The sequence below is a fragment of the Garra rufa genome, chromosome 19, assembly GCF_049309525.1.
Source record: "Garra rufa chromosome 19, GarRuf1.0, whole genome shotgun sequence".
Classification (NCBI taxonomy): domain Eukaryota; kingdom Metazoa; phylum Chordata; class Actinopteri; order Cypriniformes; family Cyprinidae; genus Garra; species Garra rufa.
Genome location: NC_133379.1, coordinates 41,802,755 through 41,822,760, shown reverse-complemented (window position 1 = coordinate 41,822,760; position 20,006 = coordinate 41,802,755). Strand labels below are relative to the sequence as shown.

At 30.7% G+C, this 20,006-nt stretch overlaps 2 protein-coding genes across 2 annotated transcripts in view; both read left to right on the top strand.

Moving 5' to 3' along the window:
- Positions 1-3,258, top strand: part of LOC141292847 (uncharacterized) — a 20,395-nt gene extending 17,137 nt beyond the window's left edge. Inside the window, exon 4 of the mRNA XM_073824908.1 lies at positions 2,889-3,258. Coding sequence (XP_073681009.1) covers positions 2,889-3,258 — 370 coding nt within the window. The remainder of the gene's footprint in view (positions 1-2,888) is intronic.
- Positions 3,259-8,599: 5,341 nt separating this feature from the next.
- On the top strand, positions 8,600-18,126 carry oaz1b (ornithine decarboxylase antizyme 1b). The gene is given in 6 exon segments (XM_073824474.1): positions 8,600-8,821; positions 11,485-11,536; positions 11,538-11,639; positions 13,946-14,118; positions 15,731-15,816; positions 17,318-18,126. Coding segments are annotated over 6 exon segments (675 nt in total). The 5' UTR covers positions 8,600-8,690; the 3' UTR covers positions 17,449-18,126.
- The last annotated feature ends 1,880 nt before the right edge of the window (positions 18,127-20,006 follow it).

Genomic DNA, 20,006 nt, shown 5'->3' with positions numbered 1-20,006 from the left:
ATACATACATATAAATATTTATATAAATACAAATATATATCTGCAGTTTTTTCACATAAATGAAGAGTTTAAGATTGTATTGTGACTTTTTCATGAAAAGTTACACATAAACACACACACACACACACACACACACACACATAAAAACATTTAATAGTAAATATACCTTTATATATATTTCATAAATTAATTTATTGTATATAATGGTATATTTATTCATTAAGTTTATTATTTTTCATTGCATGATTTTTTCAAGACAATTCTGTCATGCAAAAGAATCTCATTGTCGTAATACAGTGATGACAATCATGTTGTTTGCATGCAGTATTTTTAATGTTTATTTATTAAAATCACAGATAATGACAGAAATGTAGCAATGTGTTTCTACTGTAAATGTACTTTTTTTTAAATAACCAGATCAGTGGGAAAATGTGTTTCATTGTCTTGAAAATCATGTCACAATACAATCTTGGTTTCCTTTATGCAAAAAAATGTTCTTTTGGTTTTGAGCTGAAGTGTGATCTGAAATAGCAGCATTTGATCTTGACTTTTTCTCCAACACTGTGACTGAACATCTGCTGTCTGTCTGTCTGTCTGTCCGTCCTGAAACGTTCAAGTTGTTTTTATATTTCTTAATGAACGCTGGTTCTTTTGAAGTTGCTCTGAAGCTTTACGAGCGTCTCTGACAGTTTAAGGGTCTGTTGGGTGAATCTGACCCTCGTGTTGATCTGAACGAATCTGAACGCTCTGGAGCGGATGAGAGAGAAACAGACGCTGCTGATGTTGCAGAAATCAAAGGCGCTTCAGACGGACGCAGCGGGGCTGTAGATTCGTCCTCGTAAAAACCGGCCGTAAAATCCGAGAACGTCCCGTCTTCCTGCCGCTCGGAGCAACACGAGGCTCTGATTAAACTTCCTGTTTGTGAAGAGATGCCACTTCCTGGTGCAATATTTCTGGTTTCTGCTGGACACTCGCTGTGGAAATGTGACAAACTCCTTTTAAACTTAAATGTTTATTATGTTGATTTATTTCGAGTGCCTTTTGTGATTAGATTTTGAGGTTGGAGCTTGATGGAGCTTGATGGAGATGAAACTGTGAGTCTGGAATTTCACAGAAGATTGAGTTTTTTTGTATATAAATTGTGAAGCAGGTCTTAACAGCAGCAGATATGGTGTGTTTATATGATTTTAACCCCTTACGTTGTTTTTATTTCTATTTTTTGCTCTATTATTTGCGTTTAAAGATGCCAGAAATGCAGCATCCTTAAGATGTCTTAAGATGTTTTAATCGAAACAAGACACTGGATAAAAATACACACATGCGCTGTAACGTCCTGTATTAATATAATGTGTGTCAAAGACATCTGCAGCATACAATAAAGTGTCAAATATTTTCACATATTACGGATTTGCTTGTGTCAGAGACTTTTTATAGTAATAGTGCAACTAGAAATGAAAATATGCTCACTTGCTCACCAATGGATCCTCTGCAGTGAATGGGTGCCGTCAGAATGAGAGTCCAAACAGCTTTTTCCACATTATTATGTTAATTAAAAATGTCTTAATTATGGACTTGTTTCAGCTTTTGTCTTCTCAGGATGTTAACTGATCAACAATGGATCCTCTGCAGTGAATGGGTGCCGTCAGAATGAGAGTCCAAACAGCTAATTTAAAACATCACAAGTAATCTACATCTACAGCCAAAAGCTTCTGTTTTGGCTTATAAATGGGATTTCTCTCCTGATTCAGGCCAGACCACATTATCATGGACTCATATTTTACTTAAAAACATCTTAATGACGGATTTGTTTCAGCTTTTGTCTTCTCAAGATGTTAACTGATGGACTGGAGTGGTGTGGATTACTTGTGGATTATTGTGATTTTTTTTTTTATCAGCTGTTTGGACTCTCATTCTGACGGCACCCATTCACTGCAGAGGATCCATTGGTGAGACAGTGATGGAATGACACATTTCTACAAATCTGATGAAGAAACAAACTCATCCTAATCTTGGATGACATAAGGATACGCACATTTTCAGCTAATGTTCATTTTTGGGTAAACTATTCCTTTAGTCATTGTTTTGAGGATTTGGTAAAAATTATATCAAGTAACAGACAAAATTAAGCCAAAATACTTTGATTTGATTTGTCATTCCATCACTTGGTCACCAATGGATCCTCTGCTGTGAATGGGTGCCGTCAGAATCAGAGTCCAAAACATCACAATAATCCACACCACTCCAGTCCATCAGTTAACATCTGGAGAAGACAAAACCAGAAACAAATCCATCATTAAGACATTTTTAACTAAAATACGAGTCTATAATCCATAATAACGCCGCCTCCAGTGAAAAAGTCCATCTCCTGTCATCTCTCACATCAAAATCCAGCCACATATTTGTTTAGAGCTGTTTTGGCTTGTAAACTGTGCTTGATTTCTCTCTTGATTCAGACCAGACCACTTTTTCACTGGAGGAAGCGTTATTATGGATTATAGACTCAATGTATTTTAGTTAAAAATGTTTTAATGATAGATTTGTTTCAGCTTTTGTCTTCTCACGATGTGAACTGATGGACTGGAGTGGTGTGGATTACTTGTGGATGATGTTTTTTCTTTTCTATCAGCTGTTTGGACTCTCATTCTGACGGCACCCATTCACTGCAGAGGAGAGATGAGGTATTCAATGTTGTAATTCAATTTGAGCATTAATTGATGTGTGATTTGACCAATTTATTGGCAGGTGAAGTGGTCAAAGTACAGGAACACGTGAGGATGAAGTGATAAACTCATGTTCAAAGGGTCATTATAACACGGCTCTGACTCACTCCTGAGCGTCTGCTGTTTGGTTCACAGAAGTTCAACTCTAGATCTTGTGTTCTCCAATAGCAGGAGGGAATGTCTGGCTGGATTCCCCGAAATCTGCCCGGTGATTCCAGAAACGCTCTCTCTCACACAGAGGCCGTCCCGTTCTTTTGTCATAGGTGGAATGTGTTGCTATGGAACGCTGGCCAATGGAATGCCGTTCTCTAGAGTCCAGAACGAGCCGCTGGACAAAAGCCTTTATTTCCCGGTTTTGTCCTCGGCTGCTTTGAGTGTCAACGCTTCCAGCAAACCACAGACAATAGAGGCTTTAGACGAGACTAATTTACTGAAACCTGATGATTCACACCGGATCATTCTCATCTGGAAGACTCTTACTGGAAAAACCACCAAGTCGTTCAACTTGTTGGATTCAACAAGTGAAGCTGAAGAATGAGTTCACTTCCAGAACAAAAATGTACAGATAATGTACTCACCCCATTCTCATCCACGATCTTTCTTTCTCTTCAGTCCTTAAGTAATTATGTTTTTGTAAGAAAATTTCTCTCCATATAGTGGACTTCTATGGTGCCCTGAGTTTGAACTTCCAAAATGCAGTTTAAATGCAGCTTCAAAGGACTCTAAATGATCCCAGCCGAGGAAGAAGTGTCTTATGTAGCAAAACAATTGGTTATTTTCATAAATAAATAAATTTGTACATTTTTTTTTAATCACAAATGCTCATCTTGTCTAGCTCTGCGGTGCATTCCAGTTCAAGACAGTTAGGGTATGTCTCAACTCCCATCTCATTTTCTCCTCCAACTAAATCGCTGCAGAAGTACCGACCCAGTGTTTACAAAGTGAACGTGCAAAGATCAGACACCCTTTACAAAAAAAAAAAAAAGGTAAAACAGCGATGTAGGATGATTTTGAAGTTGGAGGAGAAAATGAGACGGGAGTTTTGAGACATACCCTAACTGTCTTGAACTGGAATACACAGGTGAGCATTTGAGGTTAAAAAGTGTATAAATTGCAATTTTCTTTTGGAAATTGTTTCACTAGATAAGACCCTTCTTCCTCGTCTGGGATCATTTAGAGTCATTTGAAGCTGTGTTTAAACTACATTTTGGAAGTTCAAACTTGGAGGCACCATTGAAGTCCACTATATGGAGAACACTCCTGAAATGTTTTCCTCAAAAAACTATTTCTTTATGGCTGAAGAAAGAAAGACATGGACACATTGGATGACAAGGGATTGAGTAAATTATCTGTCCATTTTTGTTCTGGAAGTGAACTAATCCTTTAAGACAAGTCATTTTATATGAATGTATTTTTCATATAACTTGCACTTGCAAATATATTGTTATATAGTTTAACTTACAGATGAATCTTATGATATTATTTGGTAAGTTTCGTAAACACAAAAGCAGAAAGAGCAGCTCTAAACCTTGTTTGAAGAATTTATTGTTAGATTACTTGATTCTATTCGGTGTATTTATAGACGCAAACAATATTTAGGTCCAAATTTGGGGTTTATTTATTTGAATTGAATGTAAAATTTGGATCATAAAGTTTTAACAAACGAATAGACTATTTTTGTCATAGAAAACTTAAACCAGCAAGATTTCTGCAAGATTCTGCATAATTGGTTTTATTGATGATAAATATATAAAGCAGCTTATTGTGTATTTAAAACACATTCAGTTTATTGCAGAAATATGGTTTAATGTTTCATTTGTTTGTGACCCTGCTTAAGTAGCACAGGTATATTTGTAGCAATAGCCAAAAATACATTGTATGGGTCAAAATTGTCGAATTTTCTTTAATGCCAAAAATCATTAGAATATTAAGATCATGTTGCATGAAGATATTTTGTCAATTTTCTACCGTGAATATATTAAAACTTAATTTTTGATTAGTAATATGCATTGCTAAGAACTTCATTTGGACAACTTTAAAGGTGATTTTCTGAATATTTAGATTTTTTTGCACCTCAGATTGCAGATTTTTTAAATATTGTTCTATCCTAACAAACCATACATCAATGGAAAGCTTATCTATTCAGTTTTCAGATGATGTATAAATCTCAATTTCAAAAATGGACTTTTATAACTGGTTTTGTGGTCCAGGGTCACATTCATGACTAACAAATATGCATCTTATTAGTTTATGCAAGTTCATGGAAATTTTATATGCACATCAAATTAAAAAAGCCTAAATATTTTGCACAAAAAAACTAAATACAGTTTTATTTACTTAAGAGTTAAAGGTATTTGCAAAATATATTTATGTATATATTTATTTATTTAGATTTACTAAAGATGTAAAGATACCTGAAAAGTACAACAACAAAATGCTGTCTATTTATTTATTTAATAAATCATTTTATTTACATTAAGTTAAATCTTTTTTTTATATTTTATTTTTTTTATATTTATTAAATATTATTTATATTTTTTATTTGCATAGTATTTTTTATTTTTAAGTAAAAATAATAAAGGTATTACAATTAAAAAACAAAGAGAAGCAACAATCTCTTTCAGTTTTTGTAGTTATTTGCAGAAAAAAATCTAGTTTATACAAAACCTAACTTTGTTACTAGAAACTTAGCCATTTTTAACAGAGCTGAACTTCAAAAAAAAAACAAAAAAAAAAAACACTAGATACACAATTTTATTTAGGTATTTGCAAAATTAAAATGCGAAATGCTTATGTATACATATTTATTCATTTCAGTGTTTAGAGGTAAGGATACCTAAAAAGTAAAAAACTTAAAATAAATTTAATAATCATTGTTTATTTTATTTACATTAAATGTAATCTGTTTATTTTTATATTTAATTATATTTGTTATTATATTTATTATTTATATTTTTTATCTGTATATTACTTTACTTTAGTATTTATTTTATTATAGAAAATAATAAAACCATTACAATTAAAAAACAAAGAGAAGCAACAATCTCTTTCAGTTTTTGTAGTTATTGCAGAAAAAAAATCTAGTTTATACAAAACCTAACTTTGTTACTAGAAACTTAGCCATTTTTAACAGAGCTGTACTTCAAAAAATGAGGAAAAAAAGTTAAACACAACAGCTTCTTCTGAGGTGAACAAACATTTTTGGTAGTTTAAGCCCTATTTAACTCCTACAGATATTTATTTCTAAGTGTGTATGAGTATAAAACCAAAGCGTGAGACATCAGAACCTCATCTAACCTCACAAAGATGAAGACAGACCTGCCTGTTATTAAAGGCATAAGGCCACATATGAGAGTCTAGATCATCAGTATAAACAGCAGGCATTCATGGAGATGTGCTGAACTCATCTGTTATGAATGTGTGATTGTGATTGTGGGAATCTGCTCAGCTTTTCATGGTGAGGTTTTAGTGATTTACTGGAAGTCTAGAGTAACGTGTCTCTGCCTATCACACAATTATGGCGTTAAGTCAGCATTAGCTCTGATGTGTGCTCTTCTCTCGGTTTGATGTTCAGGTGGAACATGGTTCAACATGTCCTGCTCTGATGTTTGCTTTGATTTCATCTCATAACATCACTACAGCTCTGTTTCTGCTGATAAACTCACTGTATTAACCAGCACTGACCTCTAGTGCTTATTTAAGATACTGCGGCCTAAGACAGAATGACCGCTAGGGGCGCCAGTGCGCACACAACTGAGCATGCGCAATACACATTTACGTTCTTTTCTTTTTTTTGCATGTGTTTATACAAAACTGCACACTGAGTTAATAAAGAAAGAAAGAAATAACAAATTCTAAAATAAAGACTAAACATAAATATATAAATTAGCTATTAAATAATTATAATACCAAAGTTTAATTTTATTAATAAATAAATAAATAAATAAATAAATAAATAATGTTTTTACATTTTATTTTACATTTATTTGTTTGAGTAATTTGGTCCTAAAATCACACACACACACACACACACACACACACACACACACACACACACACACACACACACACACACACACACACACACACACACACACACACACACACACACACACACTAAACCATGTTTGGAAACTTTTTGATTCTCTGTATTTATTTATTTATTTATTTATTTATTTTATATTTGCTGAAGAGGTCAAGATACCACAAAAGCAATACTTTAAAATGCTGTCTATTTATTTATTTATTTACATGAAATTAAATGTATTTATTTCTAAAGTAACTACTTAAAAATATATTACAATTAAAAACAAAAAGAAGTAATAATTAATTGTTAGTTAATAGTCAAATTGTCAATTGATAAAAAAGCAGAATGCAGCTGAATGTTGCACTGAATGAGAAAATAAATAATGTTTTTACATTTTTTCTTTGAGTAATGATTTTATTTGGTAAATTTCCTAAACAAAAGCAAAGGAAGTGACTCTAAACCATGTTTGAAGAACTTTATGGTTGAACTTTTGATTCTCTTTAGTGCATTAGACTAATCTTTAGGCCTAAATTTAGGATTTATTTGAATTGCATAATATAAAATTTGGATTGCAAAGTTTTAACAAACTAATAAACCTAATATGATGCATATTTGCATATTTGAAAACTTGAACAGGCAAGATTTCTGCTCTCAAATTTGGTTTTATTGATGGTAAATATATAAAGGAGGTTATTGTGTATTTAAAACATTCGTTTACCGACAAATATACATCACAAAAAGTATACTTTAATATGCTATATTAATTATATTATAACTATAATTCAATTGCATCGTAATTTTATATGCATGTCAAATTAAAAAGCATAAATCTTATACTGTATTTAAATGTAAATATTTTAACAAAAATATTATATCAATGTTTTGAATTTTGAAAAATTTCAATTTTATTTACTAAATACTTAAAGATATTTACAAAAAATAAACTGTATGTATGTATTTATTTATTTATTTATTTTATAATTGCTAAAGAGGTAAAGATACCTGAAAAGTACAACTTTAAAATGCTTTCTATTTATTTATTTACATGAAATTAAATTTATTTATTTTTAAAGTAACTACTTAAAAAACATATCACAATTAAAAAACAGAGAAGTAATAATCATGTGCATGTTATTACGCACATGCATCATGAAATCAGTGTAATTTATATTTATGTCAAGATATAAAACAGTAGAATGTTGCACTGAATGAGGAAATAAATAATGCTTTTAAATGTATTTCTTTGAGTAATGATTTTATTTGGTAAATTTCATAAACAAAAGCAAAGGAAGCAACTCTAAACCATGTTTAAAGAACCTGAACTCCTTAATTCTCTTTGGTGCATTTCATTTTAAATATATATATGCATATATATTTGTTATTAAATTAGGTTATTCAACAAAATATAGGCTATTTGTATTGCTTTGTATCTGCATAAACTAAATCTGCATAAATCTTTTTAACGCATTTTGCACTTGTTTTAAAAGATTAACTTTCTCTGACAGTAACATGACCTTCACTGTCTGAAAAGCTCATAAACAAAGAGCCAAAACATCAGAGATTCACGCCTCAATCAACAGACGCAAAAGCAAAACTACATTCGCTTCCTCTCAGTAATTTTCCACTCTCTTAACAAACGCCAACGACCAGCGTACTATAGCGAAGGCTCACCTCATGAATATTAATGACGCAGACAGACGTTCTCCATTCGAACGAGGCGATTGGCTACAAGCGTTATTTTTGAATATTAATAAACCACGTGACGGCGCCTTTTGCCGCCTGTCGCTGTCAGCCGCCATTACGGCTCGATGAATATTCATGAGCCGCGCCTTCGCCGTAGTAGCGACGATCGTGTTTGTGTCGCGTCTCCGCCTCTGCGCTCTTCACTTGCTGCCGACCGCAGACGAGCGCACACAGGCCGCCGTGAACTCTCCCGAGGCCGGATGGTAAAATCCAACCTCCAGCGGATCCTAAACAGTCATTGCTTTGCCCGTGAGAAAGAAGGAAATAAACAGTGCGAAACTAGCAGCAACATGGAGGCGCTCAGTAACAGTATTAACGATATGATGGGCAGGTAAGAGACACTTTCAGGCCTTTAACAACCCGTTTATGCATATTTAACCGCTTATATCAGGGAAACAGTATTTATTTGACTAACATAAAGTCATAATGGTGAGGGTTAATGAGTTTTATTAACGTGCGGGGGGAGTTATTTTCACCTCAGGCCTCTTTTGAAAGCTAATGCTAATAGTAGCAGCTGTTTTTCCATCACGTTCAACATTTGCGACAGCAATTTTTGTTTAACTAACACCCCCTAGAGAATACTTCCAAAGTTTTAAAAATGTTGGAAACCCTCTTCTATTATCCCTGTCATGTTAAAATGATAAACTTTAATCCATCTGAACGAAATCATCTCCTAGCTTCTGTGGCCTAATCAGAAGCCCTTTAAATTCGCAACCGCTTTTAATTTTACGTTTAGCGATTTATGATTGTTTTTTCACTTTTGACTGGATGCTAAACGCTACTATCGTGTTGATTTCGTTATAAAAGCAAGACTAGTGTTGTGCGATTTGACGTCGAAGGCCTCGTTTTCACACGTACGTCACACGAGCCGTCATGACGTCATCCGCCTCGGGCCTTTGATCACGCCGACATGTTATTAGTTGCTTAAATCTATATTTTTGATTCTGTAATAGTATACTGTATTTTATTTATTGTTTCAGTATTGAAATTGAAATTAAAATACATTTTAAAAGGACGCTTGTTTTTCTAGTGCGTGTTAAAATTATTCGGATGTTGTTAAGAACACATTAGCACATGAGGGAAACCGTTCTCTAATGACCGGAAGTAGATTGTTTGATTGTTATACAACACAACAGTGACGTCTATTGCACGTTAATGCTCGGTGATCATTTATGACTTTATTACGGTTTATTACTCATATTAGAGGTTTGACTGCACGTGACTTTGAAAAGAAGCGCTTGGTGACGTCACCACGAATCTGGTCATGTCCTGAAATGATGATATTTGATGGAAATATGTACATTTCATAATGTTGCAATAAGGTTGTAAAAATCATTTCCCCTTAATTTTTTTTTGGGGGGGGGATATAGTATTAAACAATGACAATTATATTAGTAACAATTATGTGTTTACAAAATACTACACAGTGTTTTATCCATTTAAACACATGTTATACCTGTGAATTTGAGGACTATAAAAATTTTTTTAGATTATTTGGGAAGGATTTAGAAATCTATATGAACATAAGACTAGTGCTTTGTTTAAAAAAAGAAAACTATAATATTGTGAATGGATATAAAATAATATTTGGAAAATATTAATAAGGTTATTATTATTAGGTAAAACTAAAACATTACAAAAATGTTGCTTTAAATAAAATAATGTTAACTGAAATCAAATATAATGTAACATTTTTTTTCTTTATTTTAGCTATTTAAATGTTTTTCATTTAGTTTAACTTAATGTACTAAAATAATTAAAACTAAAACTGAAATACAATAAATAAAGACTATTTTTATAGTTAAAAAAAGACATGCGCTACAAAATTACCAGAACTTTGAATTAAAATTAAAATGATAAGACTGTAAAAATGGCTTTTTCGTTCATCTTTTGGGAATATCTATTGTGATAATACATGAAAAATGTCAATTTTGGTATTAAACTACTACATAGGGTTTGTCCATTTCAACATGCGTTGTAAAGACTATTAAAAAAATGGCAGATTATTTGGAAACCTATATGAACATAATACTGTAGTGTGTGATATAAATTTGTTTGCTTTTTTATTTCAAAAGAAAATTGCATTATTATAAATGCATGTAAAATAATATTTGTAAATAAAACCTTTTATTCTATTAAAAATAAAACCTTAAAATGTTGCTTGAAATAAAATGATGTTAACCGAAATTAAAAAAAGCATTGAAGTATTTTATTTTAGCTATTTGCCAAGGGAACATTTCTCATTTACATTTAACTTAACTTAATGTATACTAAAATAACTTAAAATAAAATAAAGACTATATTGACATTTAAAAAAAAAAAAAAAAATCTAAAAAATAAAAGACAAATGCACAAAATTACTAAAACATTAAAATGCAAATACAAAATATAAAAAAAGAGATCTTTTATCTATATCGTATTTTTATGTTGCATTATTAGATTTTTTTTTTATACTTGTATTATTTATTTAAAGCTTCTTTATAATGCATTTTATTTTTTTTAATGCAATTATTTATTTAATTAGGATAACACTGTAAACATACAAAGAAGTAGGCTCTTTGCAAACCAAATTTCTTCAAATTATATCTAAATAATTTTGGGAAAAAACTAAAAATGTGACCCTGGACTACTAAACCAGTCATAATGGTGTTTTTTTCTAGAAAAATAAGCTTTCCATTGATGTATGGTTTGTTAGGATAGGACAATATTTGATCAAGACACAACTATTTGAAAATCTGCAATCTGAGGGTGGAAGAAAATCTAAATATTAAGAAAATCACCTTTAAAGTTGTTCAAATGAAATTCTTAGCAATGCATATTACTAATCAGAAATTAAGTTTTGATATATTTACAGTAGGAAATGTACAAAATATCTTCATAGAACATGTCCTTTACTTAATATCCTAATGATTTTTGGCATAAAAGAGCAATGCATTTTTGTCTATTGCTACAAATATATGTGTGTTCTAATGTATGGTTCTGTCTTGTCCTCAGTCTGTCGCTGTGCTGTAGTAGTACCACTGGTCCAGGGCCTCTGTGGTGCTCCTGATGCCCCTCACCCACCTCTGAAGATCCCAGGTGGGCGAGGGAACGGGGCATGGGATCACACGTCCACAGCAGCACCACCACCGCAGCAGCAGCTGTACTCAGTGAGTATCTGCACACTACACACTAAATGGCGTACTACATAGAACATAGAAGTGTCAGATGCTCTTCTGAGAATCTCACTGTAAATGCAGCAGGTTCTTCATTGTCAGAAACATCCGCATCTCTGTGAACATCAATGTTTTGCTTTTTAAAAATCCAAAATTCAGCACACTGTCAGCAGGACGGCATGTTGTGGTGCGTCAGAAGTGTCATATCCTGTCATGTGATCAATGTGATATCTGTAAACACAAACACACACACACACACACACACACACACAGTGAAGTTCGTCTCAAACTTTGATCTAAAATCTTGCCTTACATCAGAGATTGTTCAGATGCTTAATCAGCAGGAATGTTTTAGATCTTAATTTAATGCCTGTTTATATTTTCTTATTTCAGATTTTTTTTAAACTGACAATATATGTCAAATAATATTAATATTGTTTTAATAATCTGAACTGAAATCAAATAAAACATTTAAAGTATTTTATTTTTTCTCATTTTCGTTTAGTTTAACTTGATGTACTAAAATAAAATGAATAAAGAGTATATAAACATTTAAAAACACAACTAAAAAAGACATTAATAACATTAAATTAAGATGCAAATGAGAAATATTTAAAAAATCTAATTCATTTATTTATCTATATTGTATTTTTAGCATTTATATATATATATAAAAAAATCCTACCTAGGTGAAACGGATAATATATGTAGAAATATAGGCTGTAAAATGCTTTTTTTCATTTTTTTTGTAAATGTCTATTGTGATAATGCATGAAAAAAGTAGTCTACAAAGCACTACATAGGATTTGTCCATTTCGACATGTGTTGTAAAGACTATAAACAAATTGCAGATTATTTGGGAACCTATATGAACATAAAACTGTAGTGTGTGATAGAAATTTGTGCTTTTTTATTTAAAAAGAAAATTGCATTATTATAAATGCATGTAAAATAATATTTAGAAAATATTTAATTTATTTTACTTATTAGTAAAATTATTATTACTGAAATTAAATAAAACAGGTATTTTATTTCAGCTATCTTTTTAAATTTTTAATCAAGTCAAATACATAGTTATTTTAGAAGGACTTAGAAATCTGTTTGAACAGAAAACTGGGTTGTATAATAGTATTTTGTGTATTTGAGGTGCTTTGGTTTGGGATCAGTAAGTCTCTTCTGCTCATCAAGGTTGCATTTATTTGATCAAAAATACAGAAAAAAACAATAATACTGTAAAATGTTATTACAATATAAAATAATGATTTTATTTTAATATACTTTAAAATATAAATTATTTCTGTGATGCAATGCTGAATTTTCATCAGCTGTTCCTCCAGTCTTATCATTCTAATATACTGATTTATTAGAATTATCAATGTTGGAAACAGTTTTTAGAAAAGAACAGCATTTATTCAAAATATAAATCTTTTCTGACAGTCTTTGCTATCACTTTTTTAAAATCAATTTAACACATCCTTGGTGAATAAAAGTAATACTTTTTCAAAAAAAGAAAGAATAAAAAATTCCTGACCCTAAACTTTTGAATAGTAGTGTATATTGTTAAAAAAGGATTCAATGCTGTTCTTTTTAACCTTTTATTCATCAATGAACTCTGAAAAAGTTCCAAAAAAATATTGATAAAGCATTGATAATTCTAATAATAAATCAACATATAAGAATGATTTCTGAAGGATCATGTGACACTGAAGACTGGAGTAATAATGCTGAAAATTTAGCTTTGATCACAGAAATAAATTAGATTTTAATGTACATTAAAATAGAAGACTATTTATACAATATTATATTTGTTTTCTGTATTTATGATTAAATATGCAGCCTTGATAAGCATAAGAAACTTTAAAATGCGTTAAATCTTACTGATCCAAAACTTTTGACCATCAGTGTGAATAAAAAATATATACGTACATTTATTTGATAAATATTTTTGTTTTTATTACGTTACATTAGGTATCTAATTTTATTATTTATATTATATTTTTTAAATGTATTTAGTCTTTTTGCTGTATATTATTTGTTTATTCGTATTATTTATTTGTATTTGTTATTTTTACTATTAATAGTAGTACTAGTAGTATTAACAATGTAAAAATCAATCACCACTAATGAATAGGACTAAATGAATGGACAGCAGAAATAAAATCCATTTAGGCAAACAAACAAAAAAAGTTCTACAATCGCAGAGCAAAAGCATATTCAGATATGAAGTAATAATCAGATCAAAGTCAGAAGTATACTGTAACTGTGTCCCTAACGAACGGGCTTTCTGATTGGCTCCACAGGACAGGAAGTTGACTGTGACTGAAGAGCCTGCAGGGGCCGGTCGCCCACGAATACTGCACTTCCAGAGCCGACCCACCGTTTCCCGAGTCATCAAATGGGAGGCGGTGCTTCGAGGCTCAGGCCTATTTGTGGAAATTTCCTGCGAAACGTTTCCAGAGGGCAGCAAAGAGAGGTGAGTGCCTAGCAACCAAACACGACACCATAGCAACACCCTGACAACCACCCACAACACTAGAGGCACTAGGGGCCTCTGGGGGCCATGGAAGTGTTTCAACAGGAAAAAAGTTAAAGTTTAAATAATGATATATAATTAAAAAAATTGAAAAATGAAAAAATAAAACTATACAAATAAATGGTAAAAGAAATTCATTTAAATAAATAGTAGAAATTGGATGATAAAGATACCGAAAATAATGAAATGGATTAAAATATAAAATTAGATTAATATACATGTGATCAATCAAATGTTAGAATATATTGTATGGTCAAAATAGTTTTTTTTTTTTTATGCCAAAAATCATTAGGATATTTAGATCATGTTTGTAAATTAGTAATATGCATTTCTAAGAACTTCATTTGGACAACTTTAAAGGTGATTTTCTCAGTATTTGGATGTTTTTGCACCCTCAGATTCTAGATTTTTAAGTAGTTGTATCTTTCAACAAATATTGTCCTATCCTAACAAACCATACCATTCAATGGAAAGCTTATTTATTCAGCTTTCAGATGATGTATAAATCTCAATTTCCAAAAATGTAACCTTATGACTGGTTTTGTGGTCCAGGGTCACATAAATAATACAAATTAGATTAAAATAAACAGCTATATAATGTATATACAACATATACAGTACAATAGTGAGAGAGAAAAAAAAGTAAACTAAATATTTTCCAAATAATAATGTAAATGTTTAATAGTTTTTCAGAATGAGAAAAAAAAAAGTCTTCAGTGTCACATGATCCTTCAGAAATCATTCTAATATGCTGATTTATCACTATTATTATTAATGTTGGAAACAGTTTAATATTTTTGGGAATCTGTGATACTTTTTTTTTTTAGGATTCTTTGATAAATAAAAGGTTAAAAAGAACAGCATTCATTCAAAATATAAATCTTTTCTAACAATGTAAGTTTTTACTATCACTTTTTAATCAATTAAACACATTCTTGCAGAATAAAAGTATTCATTTCTTTCAAAGAGAGAAAGAAAAAAATGTACAGACCCCAAAGTGTGTTACAGAAGCTTTCTATTTTAAATAAATGCTGTTCTTTTTAACGTTTTATTGATCAAAGAATCTTAAAAGTATCACAGGTAAAAAAAAAAAAAAAAATCTCTTAAGCCGCTTTGTTTCCAACATTGATAATTCTACTAAGAAATCAGTATATTAGAATGATTTCTGAAGGATCATGTGACCCTTAAGACAAGAGTAAGGATGCTGAAAATTCAGTTTAACATCACAGAAATAATTGCATTTTAAAGTGTTTTTAAAAAAAGAAAACCACAATTTTAAATTGCATTAACTTTTCACAATATTACTTTTTTTTTTTTTTTTTTTTAATCAAATAAACGCAGCCTTGATGAGCAGAAAAGTCTCTTTTGAAAAGCATTTAAAATCTTACTGATCCCAAACTTTTGATATATTGTTTCCTTTAGTTAGTTGCGTTTTAAATATTAGGATGGGACTTCTTCCCATTGCATCTACAAAACCGAAAGCTGCTTTTTTATTTCAAAACATGTCAAATCTAATTTAATGATCTTGATTGATTTCTTTCTTTGTTTTCAGCTTCATCTCTCTGCTGGAGTTTGCTGAAGAACATCTGAAAGTGGTCAGCGTGTTCGTCTGCTTTTATAAGAACAGGGACGATCGTGGTACGTCAGAATCTGCTCAAAGCTTACGTTAAACCTCAGTTAAAGGAGTAGTTCACTTTCAGAACAAAAATGTACAGATAATGTACTCACCCCCTTGTCATCCAAGATGTTCGTGTCTTTCGTTCCTCAGTCGTAAAGAAATGTTTTTTTGAGGAAAACATTTGAGGATTCTCTCCATATAGTGGACTTCTGTGGTGCCCTGAGTTTGAACTTCCAAAATGCAGTTTAAATGCAGCTTCAAAGGACTCTAAACGATCCCAGCTGAGGAAGAAGAGACTTATCTAGTGAAACAATCGGTTATTTTCTAAACAAATTGACAATTTATATACTTTTTAACCTCAGATGCTCATTTTGTCTCGTCTCTGAGTAGAATCCGGGTCAATGCAGTTAGGGTATGTCTAAAAACTCCCATCTCGTTTATGTCTTCATCAAAATCGTCCTACAATGCTGTTTTTACCTTTTTTTTTTTTTTTTTTTTTTTTTTTTGTAAAGAGCATTTGAGTTTCTTTGTATGTCTGTACTTTTGCAGCGATGTAAGGCGATTTTGAAGATAAAAATAAAAACGATTTTCTCAATATTTAGATTTTTTTGCACTCTCAGATTCCAGATTTTCAAATAGTTGTATCTCAGCCAAATATTGTCCTATCCTGACAAACCATTCAATGAAAAGCGTATTTATTTAGCTTTCAGATGATGTATAAATCTCAATTTCATTTAAAAAAAATGTAATCTATCTATCACATCACTTTTATTATCAATGTTTGAAACAGTTGTGCTGCTTAATTTTATTTATTTTTTGGATCCTGTGATACTTTTTTCAGGATTCTTTGATAATATAAATCTTTTCTAACAATAGTCTTTGCTGTCACTTTTTATCAGTTGGAACACATGCGAATAAAACTATTAATTTCTTTTAAAGAGAGAAAGAGAAAAAAATGTACAGAGCCCAAACTTTGAACAAAGTGTGTTACAGAAGCTTTCTATTTTAAATAAATGCTGTTCTTTTTAACGTTTTATTGATCAAAGAATCCTGAAAAAACTCACTTTGTAAACACTGGGTCGGTACTTTTGCGGCGAAGTAAGCCGCTTTTAAAGTTAGGGGAGTTTTTTGACGTTCCCTAACTGTATTTACCCGAATCACACAGACCGTGCATGCACAGAGACGAGACAAGACGAGCATTTGAGGTTAAAAAGTATATAAATTGTCATTTTGCTTTGAAAATAACTGATCGTTTCACCAGACGAGACTGGGATCGTTTAGAGGCTTTTGAAGCTGCATTTTGGAAGTTCAAACTTCGGGGCTCCATCCATATCCATTATATAGAGAGAAATCCTGAAAAGTTTTCCTCAAAAAAACATTTCTTTACGACGGAGGAACGAAAGACATGACATCTTGGATGACAAGGGGGTGAGTACATTATCTGTACATTGTTCTGAAAGTGAAGTAATCGTTTAAGTCTGCTGTACTGACGTGTGTTTTGTGTTTCCTCCGTTCCTCTAGTAAAACTGGTGCGTACGTTCAGCTTTCTGGGCTTTGAGATGGTGAAACCGGGCCACGCTCTGGTCCCCGCTCGACCTGACGTTCTCTTCATGGCCTACAACTTTGACAGGGATTCCTCGGACGAAGATTAGTCTCCTCCTCCTCCTCTCATTCCTTCACGGGACGCGCTCCGTCTGCAGCCTGGAAACCGCTTTGTCTGCAGACTTCAGACGGACCGCGGAATCGTTCCCGCCGTTCGACTCCGTTTCTCTCGTTCATCAAGTGAATCGGTTTGCTTTTAATGCTTGTGTTTTTTGTTTATACGATGTTTGATTTCTCTGGAATGTACAAAAGGTCATTTCCACGTCGGTGTACGTTTGATTGGATGTTTATTCCCGCTCTTCGATGTCCAAGCCTGTGATTGTAGGTTTTCTGAGGCGTTCGCCACATGTTTTTTGCTCTTCTGTTCAACATTTATGGTCAGTTTTTACCTCAGAATGCCGTTTGTAGTTTTTCAGACACATTTGGAGTGAATCGGGATGAATCGGTGACGTTCGATCGATTGATTGACTGTTTGATTTGATTTATTTTCTCTGAATGCGACACTCGATTGGTACAAACCTCGGTGGGAAAGGAAATGGATGCATCCAAAGCTCTTTTACCTCTGGCTGTCATGTGTTGATTTTGTATATCAGAAGCGTGTTTAGGCTTTCGTTGTGTGTTTCGGCTGTGCTGTTACTCGCGTTCCCTCTCCATAGTTTATTTTTCATCTTTCTCCTCTATAGTGGTACATATACAGCTTCTGTGATAATAAAAACATTATTTAAAGACATATGTGTTATGTGCTTTTTTACTATAATGACCTTGTTTAACACTTTTTATGTTGATTATAGCTCAACGTATTGATGCATATTTATGGTGACACATTTAGAATAGATGTAGATTTACATATATATATTTTGTAATGGTTAACCAGTTTGAATCCATTAGCAATAGATGTATTATAACATACTGAGGTGTTTTAACTAGTACTTTGGTTCTGGTTAGCATCTGTTCAGACTGAAATCTCCAGCAGAGGTCAGCAGAGTCTTGATCATCATGATCTTTCTGTCATAAGACACTCATTTTCTTCCACATATGGATGGAATAATTCAGTTGTAATGATAAAAACTAAAGCAAAACACTTCCACATGATTCTGAGATCAATGCAGGTTATGCATGTTGATTTTTAACTTATTGGTAGCCATTTATTTCAAATCAATTTTCAGCAGTTCACTTAAAAAGCTATGTCAGCGAGATTGATTTAATAAAGACAAATTTAATAATCTCTATTAATATAAGCTCACAAAATGAAATATTATAATAATAATAAAAATATAAGTAATATATTATACTTGTAATAACTATTATAATTACCTTTTTAACTATAAATGCATTCTTTATTAATGACTGTAATTAACTTATATTTAATTTGTAATAATAAAAAATAGAAAGTGTTGATTTAAATAATGCATTTACAGAAAACTGGAAAGTTGATCATCAAAGAAACATTACAGCCTAATTTATTGCAAATAAAAAATAAGTTTTTAAAACATTTAAAAAGCATCTCTTTTTCCACAAATAAAAACCTTTCCATCCAATTGTTATTTATAATAATTATGTACTTATTTATTTACTTTTATATATTTATATATTGATTTTTTATTTTTTGTTATTCTCTTTAAATGTAAATATTATTTATTATTCTAGTTAAAAAAATCTCTGTATTAATATAAGCTCACAAAAATGACATTAACAGTAATTATCAAAAAATGTATATCGTAATAACTGTTATATTTTTATTATAATTATATAATAATTATATAATTATTTTTATAAATCACATTTTATTATAAATAAAAAATAAGCTTTTATATTATAAATATTTACTTTGTATTAAGTTATATTGTTTTCTACTCTCTAATGCACAGTACTATTAAATATAATTCATTTGTGTATTTGCCATTATTTTTATATACCTATTTTAATATTTTATTAAATAAATGTCTTTATTTATTTAATTGATTTCAATCTAATTGTTATTATTATAGTATTTTTTTTAAGTATTTTTTTTTGTATCAAATATATTTAACCTAATTTATTTTAGTATTTTAGTATTTATTTCTAATTGAATCTGTTAACTGTTATAATTATTATTTTTTTATCATAAATAAATATTTATTAAATAATTAATTCATATTAGATTATAATTAGTATTAGATAATATTAATATAATTAAATAATAGTTAAAAAAAATTAGAGTTCTGCTTAAATTTATTTTAAAATAAGTATTTATATAAAATAAATACACATATTACAGTCTAATTACATTTTTTAATACAAAAAAATGTTTTTTTAAAGAATCTCTGTCTTTTTTAAAATAAGAAAAAACAGTTGTTCCTGACTTCTTCCTTTCCATCCAATTGTTATTTATTATTATTTATAATAATAATAATATTATTATTATTATTATTATTAATATTACTTATTTATTTATATATATTAATATATTAATCTTATTTTCTATTTAGTAATTTTTTTAACTTATTCTAAATATGATTTTTTATTCTAGTTAAAAAATCTCTATTAATATAAGCTCACAAAAATGACATTAACAATAATTATCAAAAAACATGTATTGTAATAACTATTATAATTATTATTTTTTTAT